This window comes from Giraffa tippelskirchi, chromosome 10, assembly GCF_054371585.1.
Source record: "Giraffa tippelskirchi isolate mGirTip1 chromosome 10, T2T-mGirTip1v1.2.pri, whole genome shotgun sequence".
Lineage (NCBI taxonomy): Eukaryota > Metazoa > Chordata > Mammalia > Artiodactyla > Giraffidae > Giraffa > Giraffa tippelskirchi.
The window spans coordinates 95019438-95042796 of NC_137284.1; the positions used below are offsets into that span (position 1 = coordinate 95019438).

Below are 23359 nucleotides of genomic sequence, written 5' to 3' on the forward strand. Positions count from 1 at the left end.
CAGAAAGACAAATATCATATGATATCACTTGTGGAATCTAAAATATGACACAAATGAACCTATCTATGAAACAGAAACAGATTCTCAGATATAGAGAACAGACTTGTGGTTGCCAAGGGAGAGGGTAGTAGGGGAGGGATGCTTTGGGAGTTTGGGATTAGCAGACGCAAACTATTACATATAAAATGGATAAACAAGATCACACTGTATCCCAGGGAACTATATTCAGTATCCTGGGATACACCATAATATCCCATAAAAGAAAATGAAAAAGAGTCTGTATATATATGTGTATATATACACATATAACTGAATCACTTTACGGTACAGTGGGAATTAATGCAACATTGTAAATCAACTATACTTTAATAAAATAAAAATTTTTTAAAAGATCACTTCTCAAAAACACAGATTTCTCATAAATGTAGAAATTAAGGACTAGTAGAAGGAAAACTCATTTAAACAGTGATGAGCAGGGAAAATACTGTGCAATCTCAACCTTACTACTAAGAAGTTAAGCAAAAGAAAAGCATTAAATGACAAAAAGCATCATTCATAAGTACCACTCCTCTGTTCAACACTGAAATCTCCTCCAAAATTCGAATTACAAATAAGAACTGGTTCCACAGTGATGAGCAGTCAGCATCATACATTTATCCCGAGTAGCTTTCCTACCCCCTCAACCAATCCCCGCCCCCAACAGAATACTTTCTTAAAGAGTAGGAGCTGTGTTCTATAACCTCTCTATGCCCAGCTGCCATAGCAATTAACAAAGGGTTAATTAATACATCAGGATCATTCAATACACTGATGAAAACATCTACTGACTTCTGCTCTGGTTTCAGAGTACAATCAATTTCAGTTTTTCATTTACTGAGCACGTATCACTATGCTGGGGGCAAAAGGAGATGCAAAAACAGGTAAGACACAATCCCTGTTCAAAGAGATCTTCTAAATACAAGCAGCTATAACAAAGCAGAATTAGTGCTAATACAGATACAGAAGTAACATGTTTTCACATCAGAGGAAGGTTGGAGGACTTAAGCCTAGGAAGGAGAGGTCTTCAAAAAAGTGGTGGGCTTCAAGCCAGATACCAAAGTCCTAAACTACACTGATGAAATAATTACAAAGGATGCTGCCAAGATATTTATATTTTTCAGTGTTTTTAAACATTTACAAGTAGCATTTACTTAGCATGCACTCTTGTTTATTCATTAAAGCGGGTTATCTACTAGGCAAAACGTCATTAACCTGGCTTGAGTCACATTATTTAAACGAATTGGATCTTACTTTAAAATATTCAAAAGTTGAGACTAGCTGTCAACATAATAGACATGGATTACTACACTTTTATTGTTCTACCAAAAGTCATTCGGCTCATTAAACAAAAACATTTAAAAACTTTTTCCACTTCATGACTTTACACTTACTCTGGCCCTGGCCAAAGTAACTAAGGAATGTTTGGGATTGATTTAGAGACTGCCTCTCCCAGGGAGAGTGCGTTTAACTTTTATATCATAAAAATCTTTTGTTTCTCAAATTCTTTGACTCGATCAATGTTTATTCAACATGGGAACATGGGTCTGAGGCAGAGCAAAGTAATATTGTCAGGTGGAATATATTTGAGTGCTTGTAACAAAACAATTCAGAAAGTATAATTCTGAGTATCCACTATGCACTGAGTATTCTAGTCGAGTGCATGCTTTAGAAGGCAGGGCCTCTATCGCCCCTGTGAGATTCTTCAAGTCCTTGTGGGGAAAAACAGCCTTGAAAAGGATTACTACAGGGACTTTCCTGGTGGTTGGGTGGCTAAGACTCCTCATTCCCAATGCAGGGGGCCTGCATTCAAACCCTGGGTCAGGGAACTAGATCCCACATGCCACAACTATGGCCTGGCGCCGCCAAATAAATAAATTTAAAAAACGAACAGGATCACTACAAAATACTGAAGAATCACAAGACTAGAGGCTTTTTTAAAGTTTCTTTTTTCCCCACCAGTGATGCCAAAAGGTAAGGCAGCTATCTCATCCATCACCCTAGAAAGATCAAATTACCCGCTTTAAAAGCTTCATTGAAGTATATATGTATATGTATAACTGATTCACTTTACTGTACAGCAGAAACTAACACGACACTGTGAATCAACTATACTCCAATAAAAAAGACAAAAACAAAACTTAACTGAAATGTGTTGCTTCACAAACTCTTGACTAGCGCATTCTTGTTTTTATACAGTTTCGCAGGAGACTGGAAGGGTAGGCCACGGGCTGTGTGTGGGTGGATTTAGAGACAGGAAGCATGGTGTGGAAGAGACAGAGACAGGACATTAGGAACAGGACATAAAGGAACACAGGACATTCCTGAGTTTAGGACATAATTTGGAGAACTAAGTATGCCGCTTTCCTCTAATTAAGAAGGATTTTCGTAGTGATGACAGCTTTGAATTGAGGAATTGGTTACTAAAGGAATGATTTATCAGCATGTGTTCTGGGAGTCACCAAGGAAAGTCAGAAGTGATTTCATTAACAGAGGGAGCAGTTGGTCTCTTTCCGCTTTTAGGGAATTATCCTCGCTTCCTCCCCTCTGGAGGTTTTCTAAGAATGGACATTCACTCTGAGTTCTGGAGGCTACATGCTGTCCTGAGTTTACTACATGATCTGGAACAGAACAAGTCAACTACAGAGGCCAAACAGAACATGTTCTTGCTGCCTAAAGTCTCATTCTTTCCCAAGCAGACTACTACAGTGTTGGGAAAACTTCTTGTTAGAGAGTCAATTTTTGAATCCATGAGGCTTACTCAATGAACTCAGCACATTCTCCCAGGCAAGATTCAAGGCCACAAGGAAACATCTGTCTATCCTCCCAACAGTCACTTACACTATTTTTACCAGATGTTCTGAATCTGATCCAGTAACACACAGAGACCAGAATTCTCTCTGACTCAAAGGTAATAAATCCAACTCCCACAAATTTAACATCTCGCCAAAATGTGTATTTCGATCATTTGGGGGAGAGTATCATATCTCATTGATTCAAGGAATGCCAATATATTTAAGTCCCTAAAATTATTTTATGTAATTTTCATTACTGTACTTGCAAGTTGTAAAAAAAAAAATGAAATAGTGAAGAAGAAAATGAAGAGTCTTTACACAAATCAAAATGGGACCCTACTTTTTGTCTTTTAGATTGGTGAAAAATAAAAGATTTGATGATACCAGCTGCTGGTAGAGATGGGAGAAAACAGTACTTTGTAACCGGTTGAGAAGGAAACAGATTAGCACCATCTGTCTGGAGAACAACCCGACATCTCCAATAAAATAGAAAATACACATGTACTTTGAGTTAGCTGTTCCATCACTGGGAATCCAATCTACAGACATGTCTACAAACATTCATCAAGATTATCCATAAGGATATTAACCAAAACATTTCTGTTTGGTATGCATCACGTGGTATGTGGGATTTAAGTTCCTGACCAGAGATCAAACCCACACACTCTGCCATGGAAGCGCAGTCTTAATCACTGAACCACCAGGGAAGTCTCGACAACATTTAAAATAATAATAATAATAAAATCAATAAATCATAGCACTATCACAAGACAGAATACAAAAAAAAGGAGATAAATTGATGCTGATATGAAAAACAGATCTCTAGATTAAAAAAGCAAGTTTCAGAGTAACGTACATACCCATATTACTTTGATTTATAAAAAAAGTTTGTACAACTAAGTACGAAATCCTGGACTATTTTTATTCCTTTGTACTGTCTATTTAAAAAATAACACCCAACATATTATTTCAAAAGAAATGAGAGAAAAGAAATTGTCAGTTTTAAGAGGTACTCTGAGCACCATTTTTATTTTCTAGAGACACACAAGGAATTGCTAACAGTGGCACTTTAAGGCAATGGAACTCAGTGGAGAAAAAAGGCAGGATACCTGTATGAGCTGTCTGAATTTTTTTAAGCCATGGGCATGTGCTGTGTTTATAATTTAAAAAATAATAAGGGAGTTCCCTGGCTGTCCAGTGGTTAGGACTCAATACCTTCACTACTATGGCCTGGGTTCAATTCCAGGTCAGGGAACTAAGAGCCCATAAGCTGTGTGACCAAAAATAAAAATGAAAAAAAAAAAAAAAACAGAAAAGTAAAATACAAAACAAGTAACACTATTAAAAACCAGGAAACATAAACAGACTAGAGAAGGCGTCAAAGCTAACTCTTGGAATGAATCAATCTTTAAAAACCTTTAGAACACAGGTGAAAGTGATTATCAGGCATTCAAAGCAAAGATAAACGCACTCTGTCTCTCAGGAAAACACGGAGCGTCACCCTTGTCCTAGAGGTCATGAGGACCCTGGGGGTGACCGAGCAGCTCCACTCACCTATTGTTCAAGGCTCCCCCAATGTCACAGTCACAAGGTCGACATCCATCCAAGTCGTTGCTTAAGCCCCAGTGCTCCGGCTGCGGAACAAAAGATTAAACATCTAAAGAGGGGTTCCTGTAATTTACACAATGGACCCAGCAAGAGACGAGTTATGGCGTGTTTTGGATGTTCCACCAAACGTTCATTTGTACTGTGAAAGCAGAAAGCCTACACAAGGCATGAGTATTCTAGAATAAAGAACCCCAAGCTGCAGGTCACTGGGGGCCACACGGTAACCCCAGATCAGAGCGGTTTCTTTGCCCTGCAAATAACCTTCATCCAAAAATTAACATGAGCTGGCAGCAAATGTGCCAATTTTCTTCATTAGAATTACTCTGGCAGTAAGTCAGTAATTATGAAAGCAATCACAAGAATGTTTTAAAAGACATAAAATAATTTTAAAAATTACCTTCATAAATATTCTCCAGATCACCAAAGTGAACTTTTGGTCTACTTCCTTCCAGATTTTGTTTTTCTTGATGAACTTTTTCCCTACATAATCAAGATACTACTCACATCCTGTGGCTTTTTTTCACACCAGCATAAGCATTTCCCCCTTGTGTTATGGTCATTTTCAATAGCAACAAAATATCATACTGTTTTGTTGTTGCTTAGTTGTTAAGCCCTGTCTGGCTCTTTGCTTTCCCATGGACTGTATTCCACCAGGATTCTCTGTCCATGGGATTTCCCAGGCAAGAATACTGGAGTGGGTTGCCATTTCTTCCTCCAAGGGATCTTACCAACCCAGGGATCAAACTGGTGTCTCCTGCACTGGCAAGCGGATTTTTTTAATGTTGTGCCAGCAGGGAAACCATCACACTCTATAGAAACCCCCAAATTTATTTAACTATTTTCCTACTGTTGCTTCCAAGTGTTTTTGCTATTAATAAAAGATGCTATGAGTCTTCTAGTGAATTCACCTTTGACCAATTTTCTGATTATTTCATTAGGATAGATCCCCAGATGCGGAATTACTGGGTCAAAGGGTATGCACATTTCTACAGGCAGCAGATACACGTCTCCAAAATGCTTTTTGCAAAGTATGAGCCAATCTGTATTTCCATCAGCAGCACCCGAGTACCAGCCTCTCACTATGACTTCACTTATTAGTCAGCATTACCATTAAAAAAAACACTTGTTAGTTTTGTCTGTAAAAACAGTACTTCACTCTGGTTTTATTTTACAGTTCTAGCAGCAATGGTAAATATCTTGACAAAATTATTCATTCGTAATTTCTCTTTTGTGAATTGTCTACTAGTGGCTTTTATTATTTACATAAAAGGGTGATGGCAGAACCTACAAAACAACTGTGAAAATCATTCTCTATTGGAACACCATATTCACAAACCACCCATCCCATGTAATTAGGATTTACCTACCAGACACTGGTCACACTGCTGTCCTGTCACCAGACGCTTACAGTAGCAGTAACCAGTCTCAGAATCACAAGGATTACTGCCAGGAATCGTTCCCAGAGGATTGCAAGCACAAGCTTCGTTAAAGATAAAATGAAGCAAAGAAACACAAGCCAAGTGAGTCTGTAGTCATCAACATGATAAAGAATTACCAGGTAAAATGGGAATTATGTGCACATGAGAACTTCCAAACTTTTTAACACAAGTGCTTACATTTACAACCAAATGGATCTTCAGTGCTTAAACCATAGAAGCCTTCTTTGCAGATATCACAATGTTCTCCTTCCACGTATAATTTACATCGACACTGACCAGCAATGAGACCGGCAGAAAAGTCCGTGTAGCTGTCACAGATTCCCCCGTTCTGAGAACCAGCTGGGTCACATGTACATTCTAAGAAGGATGAGAAGCACCAGGTAACACAATGTGTGTGTCTGCAGAAATACCTATGTTTCCTTCATCCCTCCAAATGTCACAAAAATAGACTAAAGAAGGCTGGATTATCAACTAAGTTCCACTCCCAGCAACCTATATAGCGGCTAAAATAAGGCTAGGTCTGAGTCCTGAGAGGAGGATGGTTACTACTCGACTATTCAAGCTGAAAGGTGACCCAAACAGGTCCGCCTCTCTCCCCGCCCCGTCGTGACCTTCTCCCACGTACGTTCACAGACATTAGGATCTCCAATGTCTCTCTCCGGGTGCTGGTAGTAAAACGGTTTGCACTGCTCACAATTGCGCCCCATTGTGTTGTGCTGACAGTCATCACACACCCCTCCGCTGACGTTGCCAGTGGCCAAGTAGACTGCCATGTCGAAGTGGCATGAGCTGGAATGTTTGTTGCAGTTACACCCTGCAAAACAAGACCTACATCAGGAAAAACCTTTTCAATCTGCTTACCAGTGGAGGAGAAGGGGACGACAGAGGATGAGATGGTTGGATGGCTTCACCAACTCAATGGACATGAGTTTGAGCAAACTCTAGGAGACAGTGAAGGACAGGGAAGCTCGGCATGCTGTAGTTCACGGGGTCGCCAAGAGTCAGATACAACTAAGGGACTGAAGAAGAAAACCAGTGGAGGATGGGACTGGTGGGAAGAAAGTTCATTTTGGAAACGGGGGATGAAGTTCAGGCAAAACGGCAATTAACAAGAAGGCACTGGCGGTGAAAAAAACACATCTGCTTATGACATCAGTTGAAATCCTAAATCATGCTGGAAACCTTCCAAGTGTGACCTTTATGAAATAACCTCATTTGCCCTCTTTGGAAGAGAATGGGCTATAAAAAGTGTAAAAGCTCTGAGGGAAGTCCCCTCGCAGGCTCACCCACAGGAAGGCTGCACTGCACGGCGGGCACGTTTGGGTCATGCACAGAGTGGGACAGGAATACATCACTCCAGAGGGTTTTCCAGGTGATATGTTCCCGGGGAAGCCTGTCTGGGCTCTTGGCTTTGAGGAACATGGTATGAAGGCTGGGTTCTCTTCTTCCCCATTCCTACCACCACAGTAGGCCAGGCTCTATGAATCATACCCTTAACAGCCATCAAGCCAGTCTTCTTGGGTCAGTCTGTTTCTCCTCTAGCCTGCTTGGCAGAGTTCTCTTGGTCCAACCCAGCTTTAACCATCTCCCTCTCATGCTCAACTATCCTCATCGACTCCTCTTGTCCTCTCACAGGGAAGCTTAATTCAGTTGGGTTCTCAAAGGGCTCTACAACTGGTCTTATCCATCCTAAAGGGAGGGACTGTGTCATCCTGCCTTGGGTGCATTGGTTTAATTAAACTCTGGAATCATGGAATCATGAATTAAACCACGGTATCATGAGAATGTCCTTTTAGACTTGTTTTTTGTATTCTCCTTATCTGAACTCCCTTCCACCTCCCCCCTGCTTTCTTCTCTTTACCTAAACAATCCTAACTATTTGCTAGGGCCTCGCTGGTTGTCCCTACTAACAAAAACCTTGACCACTCCAGCCCTCACTGGTTTCTGAGCTCCTAGAACTGTCCTCAGTGGGGTCAGAGGCAGGCCTGCTTGCAGGGATGATCATCTATCAGAATCACTGTGTGAGGTGGGGAGGGTGGTGGTTTTCAAACATCCCCTCTGCCCAGAGAACAGCACCAGAGGGATGGTGGATGGATGGATGAAAGGAGGCTACAGGCTGAACCTGGGTTGGCACAGAACAAGGCTGACAAGTACTCCATCTCTCTTAGACCTTATGGATCCACCACACCATCATTTTCATTCATTTTTCTCTCATAGTCATCTGGCCTTAAAAAAAGTGCAATGTTAGGGGTGGCACATGTCTGCCAAACACATGGGTGCTGCTTAATAAATGCTAATTGATTAATTTGAGTGGATAATGGCTTCCTAGGAGTATTAGGGTGAGGATGGGAAAAGGGTAGTAACTTTTCTTCCTTTTGCAAAATAGTGTACTATTATAGCACCTCTACTCAGAAGATGGATACTGGGGTCTGAATTGATTCAAAACATCCCTTTGCCTAAGACTTGCTTCTTTTTTTCTTGTTGTTTTGGTACTGCTGCATATATTGCAGGACTTTAGTTTCCCAACAAGGGACTTTCACCACCCTTGGCAGTGAAAGCTTGGAGTTCTAACCACTGGACCACCAGGGAATTCCCTGCCTGAGACTTACTTTTACAGGCATTGCTGTTTCGACCTTCAGCGGGTCTCCAAGGTAAATCATGGTAGAAATCCGTGCACTGTTCACAGTTTAAGCCCATGGTGTTATGCCTGCACACGCAGTGTCCATGAACCTTGAAAGTTACAAAAACAGGAAAGAGCCAAGTAAGAGATACACTAATGGCCAGACCTTCCCCACAAGCAGTGGAAAATATCATACTCATAAATATCATACCTTTTTCATACTCATCCCTACCTCACTACAATGAGGGTTTCTTTGTTTTTATTTTCTAATTTTCTTTTTCAGTTTTAATTTTTTCCCCCTTATTTTTTGGCTGCATAAGGCAAGCGGAATCTTAAGTTTCCAGACCAGGGACCAAACCCATGTCCCCTGTAGTGAAAGAATGGAGTCGTAACCACTGAACAATCAGGGAAAGTCCTGGTTTGTTTTTATTTTGTCCCTTCCCACTGTGAGTCCTGTCTTGATGGCTTTAATTCCCATCTCTAGGAACAGTTTCTACTATATAATAGGTACTCAATAAATATTTTTATTGAAGTACTAATCTAAAAAAACACAGAAGAGCAAGTTTTAAAAAAACTATTATAATAGAATTCAACAAAAGTTATAATGGATAACTAAATGTGCACACATCACCAGACACCAACTCAATTTCCTGCAACTTTTACCCCACATCATACAAAAGACAGGTTTTCTCTGCTTGCTTTGCTTGGTTTTTGACTTCTGGCTCAGCACTTAAAAAACATTTTTTCAACCCAAAATGAGATTTTAAGAATTAATCAGTTGCCATATTTACATTTTCAAGGAAAAAAAAAAAGTCAGAAAAAGAAGCACATTATTTTGCTTGAGGAAGGGCTCAGTGTGCTCTTTTGCACACACCACCTGTCACACTTGAGCCCCTGAGGCACATCAATGATAAATCAATTCTTCTCACCCAGCACATATGCACGTACACCCCTCCCTCACCTAACACTAGTTTTTACAGAATGGAATTCAGAAACAGGACAGACAGGTCCACCCTGAACCCACCTTGACAGGAGTGCAATTAGCAGAAGACTAAAATCCTCTAATTACAAGGTGGTTTTGCATAGACTGAAAAAAAGTCCCAAAGCCCATACCACAGGACCCTATAGCATCTGAATCAAGAGTACAATGTACCATTAGACGCATGGTAGTGACAGGACTACGAGAGGTTAGCTACACACAGGATTTGTTACACTGAGGAGTAATTATCATCTACCTGGCATTCTCTGTAAGATGGAACAATAAGATCAGAAGGACCTATTCTCCCTTTAGGCTCTGTTAAAAATTCAACTTTTTCTGTCTAATAAAGGTTCTAACTGGAGGAAAGGGAAGGCAGAAGTTTTAGACAATTGAACACACTCAATACTGCATCTTCACCTTCTTAGGTGAGGACTAACACTCTTTGAAAAGGTCAACAGCAACTAAGCAAGGCACACCTTTCATCCAGAAGTGAGGCCCATGGTCCAGTGGAGGCCCTAGTGCACAGTCAGGAGAGCGAGATGTGAATTTCCATTTGCCATGTACTTACTCAAGGCCCTTTGGCAAAAGACTGAAACTCTGGTCTCTTCTAACAGGAATTATCAATTCATTTAGAAACTGGAAAAACACCCTAACTTTATCCAGCTGGCAAGTATCCAAGTCCCCCTTTTTAAAATTACATAATTTGAAAACACAGAGAAAAACAATTATCATATATTAATGCATATACGTGGAATCCAGAAAAATAGTATAGATAATCTTATTTGCAAAACAGAAATAGAGGCAGAGAACAAAGGTATGGACACCAAGGAGGAGTGGTAGGATGAACTGGGAGTTTGGGATTGATATATATACACTACTGATACTATGTATAGAACAGATAACTAAGGAGAACCTACTGAATAGCACAGGGAACTCTCCTCAGTGCTCTGTGGTGACCAAAGTGGGAAGGAAATCCAAAGAAGAGGGGAGATACACACACACACACACACACACACACACACACGGAGGGCATACCAACCCATTCTAGTATTCTTGCCTAGAGAATTCCACAGACAGAGGATCACATGGGGTCACAAAGAATCTGACACAACTGAAACACCTTAGCATACATGCACGTGTATATATGTACATATAGTTGATGCCCTTTGCTGCACAGTAGAACAACATTGAAAAGCAAGTAAACGCTGATTAAAACTAATTTTAAAAATTTGCAAACACAACATAAAAGTGGGAAAAGAATGAAACTAGAAGATCAAGATACAAAGTCCATTTGACTCCTAAATGGTATCCCATGGTCCTAGGTTCAAATTTCCAGTTTCTCTGGGCTGGTATCAATTTATGCTTTCTGGCATGAAGGCTGGAATGCTTGTGGTTTTTAATCTTCCCTCAAGTGAAGGAAGATGGGACTGTCAGTTGAGAAAAGTTTTTAATCCTTGTTGTATAAAATGTCTACCACAGAGGCAGCCTGCAGCCACAATTTTCAAAAATTCATTCAGTGTTTGTGAAATGAGTAGTCCTTACACTCTTGCAGTCCAAGAAAATCAGCAAACAAAGTGAAAAAAAAAAATCAACCACTGGAATGGTACAAAAGGCTATTAAATAAAGGGAATTCTAGACAAATAAAACTCAAAATAAAAAGGCTTACAGCAAGACTAGCTTCAATTTGCTTTTAAGAATCATCTGTACAAAGGAGAAGACTGCCTGGGGCAAGTACTTACCATTCCTTCGACTTCTTCACTGACTCCGTCCACCGGGGCGCACTCGCTGGCGTGGCCATAGCAGAAGCAATTTCCTCGAACCACCATATCGTAAACTGCGTAATAATATTTTTCTCTGATTTCCATTCTGGAGTCCAAAAGGTTATCTCCCAAAGTATGTAGTTTCACAAACTTGATCCTCAAGTTGGTAATTTTTAAGAGATCTACAAAGGTCACCAAGAAGATGAAAAGTTTGATCAAAGGAGCAAGACCTTGTTTGCAGTTAAGACAACACCTTTCTTCTTTAGAGAAACACATGACAAATAAAAATAGCTTATGTAAAGTTTACTTCCCTTTCATGATCTAGATGCATGTAATAATAAGGTTTAGCCTAATGTGACAGTCTCTGGAAGAAAGGTTACTCCCTTCTCATCACCATTTAACAAGAACATCTATTCTGTGATGGATTTGGTGGCAGACTGATGTTGTAGAAAGAAGTGTGAAAGTAGAGAAATTTAAGAATGCAGTTGTATGCTTGCCAGAAGCCACTGGCACACACTAATCTAAACTACTGCAATACCATCTGGTTCCCACAGCAATTAGTGTTAGTCTCAAAATTAGAAAATTCCATTCAGGTGGGAAAGAATTTATCAAAGCACCCTAATTGTCATTATTATTATAAAATAGTTAGAAAACATGTTTGTGTTTATTTCTGAAGGAAAAAAAAGCTACCTGAAATTTCCTACCAATCAGATGAAATACAAGTTACTAAAACTGATTTGACATGATAGGATAACCATAATCAAGGGACTGACTATCTCAACCAAGTTTTGAAGCACCATTACAATCTACAACTTTTCTGGTCCTTGTTTTACAATATAATTTACCAATATAATACAGTAGCATGAAGATAGAGGAGTTTAGTATTGGGATGCTGGGGCAGATTGCTTTCCTAAATAGAGGTTCTTGTAGAGAAATGTCTCTTACTTGAACTTTCCTTCCTTTTCCTGGGTTTATAGACCAATGCTTATTACAGAAGTGGGGCTGTCAATTACATTCTCTAGTAACTTGATAAACCAACAGTCATATAGCCTTCTCCATCAGTATTTTCATTAATCACTAAGTTGCTAAACATTAATTATTAAACAGTCTACCTGCCCTCTCCTTTTAGCTCCATAGCCTAAAACTGCTTCTAAGCTTTCCTTTCATTTCTGTTGATGGATTCTTACAATTTACAACACAGGACAATGGGGCATTGGCCCAACACATCAGATACTTTCAAAGCCTAGACACAATTTTAAATACTTATAACATATGTACAGCGTACAATGAAGACTATAGAAATAGCTGTGGGTTGAAAGAGAAAGTCTATGAGGCCATGCATTCAACTTAGGCTCTTTGTAAAATCAAAAACTAAACAGAGAAATTGTGGTACTACTACACTGAATGGCATTTCTGAATGCCAGCATTTTCTTCTGCACAGAATGAGCACAAGTGCCTATTGACAAGAGGCCAAAAAACAAACTTGAAGAGCAGCTTGAGTATTTAGAAACCCTTGAGCTGATCTCTGTGGAAGTCCTCAGAAGAGCAACTGTGCTCCCTCTGAGCTCTCCTGCCATATTTAATGACATCTAAGCCTCAAATTGATTGCTGCTTTAAGAGGCACAATCACTTTTGAAGTGAGTCTCAGAGGACTCAAACAATAGGGACAGCTAAAGAGATATTGTTCCCTTGATCACAAAGTAAATCCAAAGCGTGATCTGTTACAATGGATGCTTGTTTAATATAGAAATAGGTTTTCTGATGCCATTGGACAGCCAAACACAATAGAATTCTAATGGCAGCACATTCCCCAAGTAAAACAAGTACCACCCAAAAGGAACAGACTTGGAGTCCTTTGAGAGATCCAGGAGGTGTTGGTCAAGGAACTTGTGTGGACACTTCTCCCAACTGGATTTTGAGAGCAGGGAGCACAGGTCTCCCAGAGCACACTTAGAAATGACACAAGGCTGAACGTGTCATTAAATATTTGATATTATTCTAAGTGAAGTTACACAGAGAAGGACAAATATCATAGGATATCGCTTATATGTGGAACCTAATAAATGGCAACCCACTCCAGTATTCTTGCCTGGAGAATCCCGTGGACAGAGGAGCCTGGCAGGCTGCAGTCCATGGGGTCGCAAGAGTCAGACACGACTTAGTGACTAAACCACCACCACCAATTTAAAAAAAATAATACAAATGAACTATTTATAAAAAAGAAAGATTTACAAATATTGAAAACAAACTTATGGTTACCAAAGGGAAACATGGTGGGACGGGGCTGAGGGGAAGGAGAGATAAATCAGGAGCTTGGGATTAACACTGCTGTATATAAGATAGATAACCAACAAGGACTTCTTGTATATGGCAGAAGGAACTCTACTCAATATTCTAGGATAACCTATATGAGAAAACAAACTGGAAAATAATGAACATATGTATAACTGAAACACTTTGCTGTATACCTGAAACAAATAAAACATGGTCAACCAACTGTACTCCAATAAAATTTTTTTTTAAATAAAATTTTAAAATGTAAAAAAATGTGTTTGACAACAGGATGAATAAATTCTGGACCAGAGATGATCTGGGCCACTTGTAAAATTAGTTTAAGTGGGGAAACAGTACTTTTCTGGCAATCTTCCCTGGAGTCCTTCAATTCTACTCTTTCATGCTGTGAGCTGGGGGGTAAGGGGGTGTGTGTGTGTGCCACGGGGGCTTGGTTCAAATTAGGGGAAGACCAGCAAGACCCTGCCCCACCTCTGCTCAACTGACTGCACCTCAGCAGCTGGAGAGAGGGAGCCTCACCTTCGCTCTGAGGTGTGGGACCCAGTCTAGTAAAGGTCTGAGTGACAGCTGAAGGCAGCAACAACGCCAAGAGTGGCAGCAGCTTCACGGATCCAGCACTTTCTATGTGTCGGGCGCTTTGGTGAGTCATTTATACATATTAACTCATTTTCCTTCCACAACAACCATAAGGTCAATATGACTATCTCCATTTACAGATGAAAAAATAAAGACTACGAAAAGTTTTAAATAAATTCCTTGCCTAAGATCACAGAATACGCTGGAGCTAGAACTTAAACCCAGCTCTGTTGGACTCCAAAGCCCATTCTTTTAATTAGTGCACATTCTGCCTCCCAAGAAGATCAAAATGTATTTTTGTGAAGACATAAGCATGGTTACTGAATGATGGAAAGCCCTCTGAACTGACAGTCATAACAAGAACGTTTAGGATCCGACATTATATAGCCAAGTCACTTTATGCATGTGAGTCCAACCCTCTGAGCCTCAGTTAACTCATCTGGAAAATGGAACTACAACCCTCACTGAGCATATTGAGCAAGGTTGAGACCTATGATTTCCCCCAGGATTCTTTCTTTTCTTCTTCCTCTGACAATAAGAGCCCTGGTCAAGAGTTTGAGAACGCACACAGCCACCGGCTAGAGAGGTTTCCCAGCATCTCCCGCAGTGTAGCCAGGGGACTACTTTGGCCAATGGTGTGTGAACAGATGTGATGTATGGCTTCTAAGCCACTTGCCTTTTACTTGTGCCCTCTTGCAGGTTGGTACAAGGACAAGGTGGGGTTGATCCAGGTCTAACCATGTGGACACAGACTATAAGCCAGAAGGAACTTGGGAACTTGGGTGATCTAATGGTTAGAAGCGCCAGATTTAGCAATAAAAATACAAGGTGCTCAGTTACATTTCAATTTCAGATAAACTAATCATTTTGGTACAATTATGTCCCAAATACCACATGAGACATGGTTATCCCCACCCACAAATATTGCATGAAATATGCTCATACTAGTTACAAATATTATATGGGATATAGTTATGCTAAACAATAACATCATTTATCTGAAAATTCATACTGAACAAGGTTTCAGCCTGTATTTTATCTGATAAGACTGATTGCTTGTGGCAGGTGAACAGTACTTTATGTGGAAATCCCTCTGGGTGATTCCGTAAGAGAGAAATAAACTTTTTTGTTTGAGACACTGCATTTTGGGGGACACTTTGTTAGCAACAGCCTAAAAGTGAAAGGGAAAGTTGCTCAGTCATGTTCGACTCTTTGCAACCCTATGGACTATAGCCCACCAGGCAGGCTCCTTCCTCTGTCCATGGGATTCTCTAGGCAAGAATACTGGAGTGGGTTGCCATTCCCTTCTCCAGGGGATCTTCCCAACCCAGGGTTTGAACCCAGGTCTCCTGCATTGCATGCAGACTCTTTACCGACTGAGCTGCCAGGGAAGCTAACCTGTACCTTAATTATGCATGTGAGCTTAGTGGTGTCTGACTCTTTGCAAACCGACGGGCTCCTCTGTCCATGGGATTTTCTAGGCAAGAATACTGGAGCAGGTTGCCATTTCCTTCTCCAGGGTCTCTTCCCAACTCAGGGATTGAACCCACGTCTCTTGTGTCTCCTGCGTTAGTAGGCAGATTGTTTACCAGGTGAGTCACCAGGGAAGCCTTAATTATACATATACATAATTATATATATGTATACACATAATATATAGGATATATATTAATGTATCACACACACACATATCATATATGACTTTCCAGTTGGTGCTAGTGGTAAAGAACCCACCTGCCAATTCAGGAGAACTTAAGAGCCTTGGGTTTGATCCCTGAGCCGGGAAGGTTCCCTAGAAGAGGGCATGGCAGTCCACTCCAGTATTCTTGTCTGGAGAACCCCATGGACAGAGAAGCCTGGTGGGTTACAGTCCACAGGGTTGCAAGGAGTTGGACATGACTGAAGAAACTTAGCACATACATTATTTTTATATATACATACATATATATAGAACAAAAAAGTAAATAAGGTATTATATGACCAGCATAATGGTTTGAGGACATCAACCTTTTACTCTTATCAAAATATGTTCCTGTCAGTGAGGACTTTGATTATTGCCAATTTCAAGAGCTTCTGGTAGAGCACTGCAGAGAAAGAAGGAAATGAAGAGGGTGGATTTAGCACTGAGTATTTAGATTCTGGGTAAACTTTCTCCCATGATTGCTGTTTTCCATCCAAGCTTTTATTTGAAAACAGGCTTACTCTGTATCCTTGGACTGTAAGGATCTTCTATTCTGAAAGCAGGATCTAAAGCACGAAATATCACCTAAAAATAGACATAAGAGTAATTGATATTGTTGTTATGATCAAAAACTGGATTTGTAAATAGCATGGAAAATAAAAAGTATAAACAAACCTCTCCTTCCGTTGAGGGCTCAATGTCAGAATATCGGGAATCACAAATTATATCGTCGACTTTCGTCATGGGGCCAGTGGAAATGCCGGGAAATGAGCTCTCACAGTCATAGGCAAAGTATCTGTATACACCCCAGGTTTTTCCAAAGTCGGACGACCGTTCTATCAGCATAGCAGCTGGACGGAATGTCTAAAGGCAGGGTGGAAGAGACTCACTGCATGCTTTTATTGGTTATCTATATTTTTTTAAATCCCAGAGGAAAATATCACTCAACTGTGTGCCACAAACCCTGACTGCATGTGGTTGGTATTTCACTGTGGCTGGATTTCAAATACTTCAAGCTGTTCCACGGAGCCTCTTCTTGCAGGAAAGTGTCCTGTCTCTAAATATTGCACTTTCTCCCACCCTATTAGAGACTAGTAAGTTGTTTCTCTTTAGGAGCTGATTATAAACAGGCCTTAGTGCAGACAAGTTTTGGCGCATCGAGCCACCATACCCATGACATGACAGCTGAGGTTGAGTGCTTGTTCCTTAATCATTCAGTAGTTGTGTAATGACAGCTACTTCAGTACCAGACAATGGTCTAAGTGCTGTAACTCGTCCAATAAGGCCTAGGAATGGGTAGAAATCATTTACAAAAATATCCATCACACTCTATAGTAGAGTCACATGCAGTATGCTTTGGAAAAACAAGGGGAAGGAATTACTAACACAAGAAGCTGGAGAATCCCAAAAGTCCAGCTACACACTCCAAAATAACTGAAAGCAGGGACTCAGATGACTCTGATACATAAACATTCAGAGCAGCATTATTCGTAATCACCAACAGGTGGAAATCACTCAAGTGTTCATCATTATCCATGGATAATGGATATACAAAAGGTGATACACATAAGCAATGGACTATTATTGTTCGGCAATAAATAGAATTGAAATTCAGATACTTCCTATGACATGGATGAGCTTTGGAAACATTACTAGGTGTGGTTACTCACCTAGAGCCAGACATCCTGGACTGTGAAGTCATGTGGGTCTTAGGAAACATTACTCTGAACAAAGCTAGTGGAGATGATGGAATTCCAGCTAAGCTATTTAAAATCTTAAAAGATGATGCTGTTAAAGTGCTGCATGCAATATGCCAGCAAATTTGAAAAACTCAGCAATGGCCACGGGACTGGAAAAGGTGAGTTTTCATTCTAATTCCAAAGAAAGGCAATGCCAAAGAAAGTTCAAATTACTGTACAACTGCATTCATTTCACATGTTAGCAACATAATGCTCAAAATCCTTCAAGCTAGGCTTCAGCAGTATGTGAACAGAGAAATTTCAGATGTACAAACTAGATTTAGAAAAGGTATAGGAACCAGAAATCAAACTGCCAATATCTGATCATAGAGAAAGCAAGGGAATTCCAGAAAAACATCTATTTCTGCTTCATTAACTATGCTAAAGCCTTTGATTTTGTAGATCACAACAAACTGTGGAAAATTCTTCAAAAGATGGGAATACCAGACCACCTTACCTGTCTCCTGAGACATCTGTATGCAGATCAAGAAGCAACGTTAGAACTGGACATGGTAAAATGGACTGGTTCAAAATTAGAAAAGGAGTACATCAAGGCTGTATATTGTCACCCTGCTTATTTAACTTATATGCAGAGTATGTCATGCTAAATGCCAGGCTGAATGACTCACAAGCTGGAATTAAAATTGCTGGGAGAAATATCAACAACCTCAGATATGCAGATTGTACCACTCTAGTGGCAGAAAGTGAAGAGGAACTAAAGAGCCTCTTGATGAAAGTGAGAGACGAGAGTGAAAAAGTTGGCTTAAAGCTCTAACATTCAGAAAACTAATATCATGGCATCTTGTCCCATCACTTCATGGGAAATAAATGGGGAAACAGTGGAAACAGTGTCAGACTTTATTTTTGGGGGATCCAAAATCACTGCAGATGGTGACTGCAGCCATGAAATTAAAAGACATTTACTCCTTGGAAGGAAAGTTATGACCAACCTAGACAGCATATTAAAAAGCAGAGACATCACTTTGCCAACAAAGGTCCATCTAGTCAAAGCTATGGTTTTTCAAGTATTCATGTATGGATGTGAGAGTTGGACTGTAAAAAAGGCTAAGCACCAAAGAATTGGTGCTTTTGAACTATGGTACTGGAGAAGACTCTTTAGAGTCCCTAGGTCAGCAAGGAGATCAAACCAGTCAATTCTAGAGGAAATCAACCTTGCATATTCACTGGAAGCACTGATGCTGAAGCTCCAATACTTTGGCCACCTGATATGAAGAGCCAACTCATTGGAAAAGACCCTAATGTTGGGAAAGATTGATGGCATGAGGAGAAGGGGACGACAGAGGATGAGATGGTTGGATGGCATCACTGACTCAATGGACATGAGTTTGAGTAAACTCCAGGAGTTGGCGATGGACAGGGAGGCCTGGCATGCTGCAGTCCATGGGGTTGCAACGAGTTGGACATGACTGAGCAACTGAACTGAACTGAAAGTAAAATGAGGTCATTGGAGTAGGTCCTAATCCCATATGACTGATGTCTTTAAAGAAGATATTAGGACATAGATAGGTACAGAGGTAAAGACACAGGGAGAAGACAGTGATGTACAAAGCCAAGGAGAGAAAGAGGTCACAGAAGAAACCAACTCTACTGACACCTTCATCTCAGACTACATGCCTCCAGAACCCTGAGAAAATACATTTCTGTTGTTTAAGTCACCCAGTCTGTGTAGTTTGCTATGGCAGTCCTAGCACACTAACACACCTTCACAACACATTTGTCTGACAGATGAGGAAATGAAGGCTCAGCAACATCACCTAACTCACCAGCTATTGGCAGAGAGACTTCAATTGAGCCTGAATGAAGACCTATCAAATCCAGGCTGAATGAAGATCTTTTCTGCCTCTCTGGTTACTGGTGTAATAGCAGCCTGAAAAATGGATGTCAGAAGGAGGAAAAGGACAAGAATTCTGGAAACAAGCAGGGTGGAGATTTAGGAAGTTGTGGTGAATAGGGACAACTGGAAATATGAGATGAAACAAAATGAACATTAAAAATAAGCAAATGCTTCAACAGTGATGAATGAAAGGTAAGCTGACTCAGCAAACAGAATCTGAACAAAGACACTTCCGAATTCCAACCAGTGCTTGACTCAGAGACACAGAGAACAAACTAGTGGTTACCGGTGGGGAGCAGGGGAGGGGCGGTGTAGAGGCTGGGGACTGGGAGGCACAAACTGTTGGGTGTTAGATAGGTTTGAGGATGTATTGTACAACACAGGGAATATAGCCAATATTTTGTAATAACTGTTACTGGAGAGTGACCTTTAAAAATTATATAGAAGTGAAAAGTTTTTTCACAGAGATCAAATGTTGCAGGCCAAGATGACCAAGAACTTGAACAAGATCATAAAAAATAAATAAATAAAAATAAAATCTGGGTGACAACTTGACAGAAATCTGGGTGACAACTAAAGTGAAAAGCAGTATATGCCCAGATCCCCTTGCACCTTCCTTAATAATCTTGACGGTCTTTCTCACTGATAAAAGGAGGCAAGGATAAGGAAATGGAAAGTCATATTTTGATAGATTCTTTGACTTATACATTTACTAGTTGTTCAGGCTTAATTTATTTTTTACCTATTCAAAAATATAAGGAAATGATGCTTTATATTAAACCCGAGCGAGTATTAGGCTAAGAATTTTAAAATAAGGGGGAAAAAACCCCAATAACTAACTGAACCACAGCAAACCCTCCCACGGGACATACCTCCTGGGTGGTGACACCTGGAGAGAGACTAGCCTGATGTCTCTATGTTGCAAGGGAGTCTTACAGCCGTCTTGGCTGTGCTTCCTTATTCCTCCCTTCTGGAACCTTCCAAGTCCCAAAAGGCCAATTTCCTGTGAGGTTAGGAAGCTGCTGGAAACCAGGACAAGTCATTTTACCTACAGGAGGGAAGCCTTTCTGTGCTGTTTGCTGAGTCATTGACCTTCTCAGGCCTCACACTGTTGCACAGCTGTCTCTGAATTTATACTAAATAAAAAAGCTGTGAGCTTGGAAACGTTTGGCTATGCACAAAAACACACCGTCGATATGCTAACTAGATTATGTAAGCCTAAGAAAATCCAATCCACTTAGTAAGCATCTATCTCCCTGAAAACATTCTTATTTAATCCAGCAGTCCCAAGCCTGGGCATGTATGCAGACTATAATTTGAAAAGATGTTCACACCAGCACTATTTATAATAACCAAGACATGCTGCTGCTGCTGCTAAGTCGCTGCAGTCGTGTCCGACTCTGTGCGACCCCATAGATGGCAGCCCACCAGGCTCCCCTGTCCCTGGGATTCTCCAGGCAAGAATACTGGAGTGGGTTGCCATTTCCTTCTCCAATAACCAAGACATGGAGACAACCTAAATGTCAGTCTACAGATGAATGGATAAAGAAGATGTGGTACATATATACAATGGAATACTACTTAGCCATAAAAAGAAAGAAATAATGCCATTTGTAGCAACACAGATGGACCTAGAGATTATCATACTAAGTAAAACAGAGAAAGACAGATACCATATGATATCACTTACACAGTAAGTCCCCCACATATGAACCTTCAAGTTCTGAATTTTCAAAGATGTGAACATGTTAATACCCAGACATCACTGGATCGTTTTTTTCTTCAAGAGAATAGACAGAATTGGATCCATCAAGGAACCAGAACCTGTGCCATCAACATCAGGCGTGGGTGAAATTCCAGCTTGCCCTCCGTCTTCCTTGTTGATGATCCTTTAGCTCTACCATCTCCCACCTCCTTTCCCTCCTCCAGTTGGTAACTCTTCTTGCTATTCACTTGATGCCAGCCCCTAGATGTCAATTGTTGTACCATACTACTGTACTTTCCAAAGTATTGTAAGATTAAAAATGTTTTACTTTTTGTGTTGGCTTGTTTTTTATGTATTATTCGTGTGAAAAGTATGATAAACCAATTATAGTACAGTACTACACAGCTGATTGTGTTAGTTAGGTACTTAGGCTAACTTTGTTGGACTTACGAATAAACTGGACCTATGAACTCTCAGAACAGAACTTGTTGGTACATAGATGACTTACTGTATGGAATTTAAAATATGACACAGATGACCGTATCTATGAAACAGACTCACAGATATAGAGAACAGACTTTTGGATGCCAAAAGGAAGGGCAAGTAGGGGAGGGATAAATTGGGAGTTTGGGATTAGCAGATGTAGCTATTATGTGGGCTTCCCTGGTGGCTCAGCTTTCCTGGTAGCTCAGACAGTAAAGAATCCGCCTGCAAATCAGGAGACTCAGGTTCAACCCCTGGGTTGAGAAGATCCCCTGGAGAAGGGAATGGCAACCCACTCCAGTATTCTTGCCTGGAGAATTCCATGGACAGAGAAGCCTGGCAGTCTATAGTCCATGAGGTCACAAAGAGTCAGACACAACTGAGTGACTAACACTTTCACTGTCACACTTCCCGGTGGCTCCAAAAGTAAAGAATCTGCCTGCAGTGCAGAAGACCCAGGTTCGATCCCTGGGTCAGGAAGGTGCCAGTGGAAAAGGGAAATGCTACCCAAATAACTAAGGTCCTACTATATAGTACTGGGAACTATATTCAATATTCTGCAATAAACCATAATGAAAAAGAATATGAAAAATAATGTGTATATATATATGTGTGTATACATATATATACCTGAGTCATTTGTTATATAGCACAACATTGTAAATCAACTACAGCTGAATAAAATAAATCTTTTTTATTTTTTTTTAAATAAATTTTAAAAAGGAATAAACACACTCTTCTTCCTCACCCCCTTCCTGTCCTCACCACTCTTAATGCTATCAGCAGCCTCCAGGTTCCCCAGCTCGGACATCTCAGGAATCTTTGATTCATCCCTTTCCTAACCCTGACTTCTGCTTCTAATCTTTCTCCAGTTCATGGTTCAGCCTTTGACTCCCTTAGCAAACAGAGGCTCCTTCTCTGGGCAATGACTCTCAAAGTTAGCAGTCGCAGAGGGTAGCAGAGTATGGCAGCAAGGGGTGATGTGTGATTAGAAAAAGCTCTCCCCGTCAGTCTGACGGGACACTAGTTGCAGGAGGTGGCTCCCTCCTAGTTAAGAACCACAGCCCTGCCTAAGTCAGCTCCCCCTTACCGCGGACCTTGAGAGCCTCCTGCCTCTATGCCTTCTCTTCTCCATGACCCAGGCCCTCCTTTGCTTTTCCGCTTGGCTCCCTCATTTCTTGAAACACAGGTCTCGTTTCCTGTCCACGGCTCCCCATCTCCTATGAAGTTCACACTCCTCAGGAAGGAAGCAAGGTCCTTCTGGCTAGTCTTACTTCCTGTTGCTCCCTTCACTAGCCCAAGTGTAGACATTCAAGGCATGTCTACATAGTACGTGCTGAACAAACTCTGCCCAAACTGTCCCACCACTGGGGATTTGCTCTCATACTGTTTCCTCTGTCAAGAAGGACTTTTCTTCTACCTCTTCCTCCTAAAATCCTGCTTACTCTTCCTGACCCAGGTCAAATGCAATCACAGTCCTCTCCTTGTAAAGCTTTCCCCTTTATTCCAGGCTAAAATGAATCTCTTCATCCTCCATGCTGATGTACACTGTCTGAACTTCTGCTATAGCCATAAGTACATCTTGCCTTGTATCAAGTTATTTGCAAGTATATTTTCTTCCCTTGGGCTTTCCAGGTGGCCCTAGTGGTAAAGAACCCACCTGCCAATTCAGGAAAAACGGGTTCAATTCCTGGGTTGGGAAGATTTCCCCTGAAGGAGGGCATAGCAACCCACTCCAGTATTTTTGCCTGGAAGATTCCATGGACAGAGGAGCCTGGTGGGCTACAGTCC

The 23359-nt window shown here is 40.7% G+C and overlaps 1 protein-coding gene across 1 annotated transcript in view; it reads right to left on the reverse strand.

The window, feature by feature from the left end:
• LAMB1 (laminin subunit beta 1) overlaps positions 1-23359 on the reverse strand; it is a 74689-nt gene that overhangs the window by 41924 nt on the left and 9406 nt on the right. Inside the window, exons 6-13 of the mRNA XM_081535993.1 lie at positions 16462-16650; positions 16308-16371; positions 11217-11419; positions 8488-8608; positions 6504-6692; positions 6056-6235; positions 5807-5919; positions 4386-4465 (exon numbers count right to left, since the gene is read on the reverse strand). Coding sequence (XP_081392119.1) covers positions 4386-4465; positions 5807-5919; positions 6056-6235; positions 6504-6692; positions 8488-8608; positions 11217-11419; positions 16308-16371; positions 16462-16650 — 1139 coding nt within the window. The remainder of the gene's footprint in view (positions 1-4385; positions 4466-5806; positions 5920-6055; positions 6236-6503; positions 6693-8487; positions 8609-11216; positions 11420-16307; positions 16372-16461; positions 16651-23359) is intronic.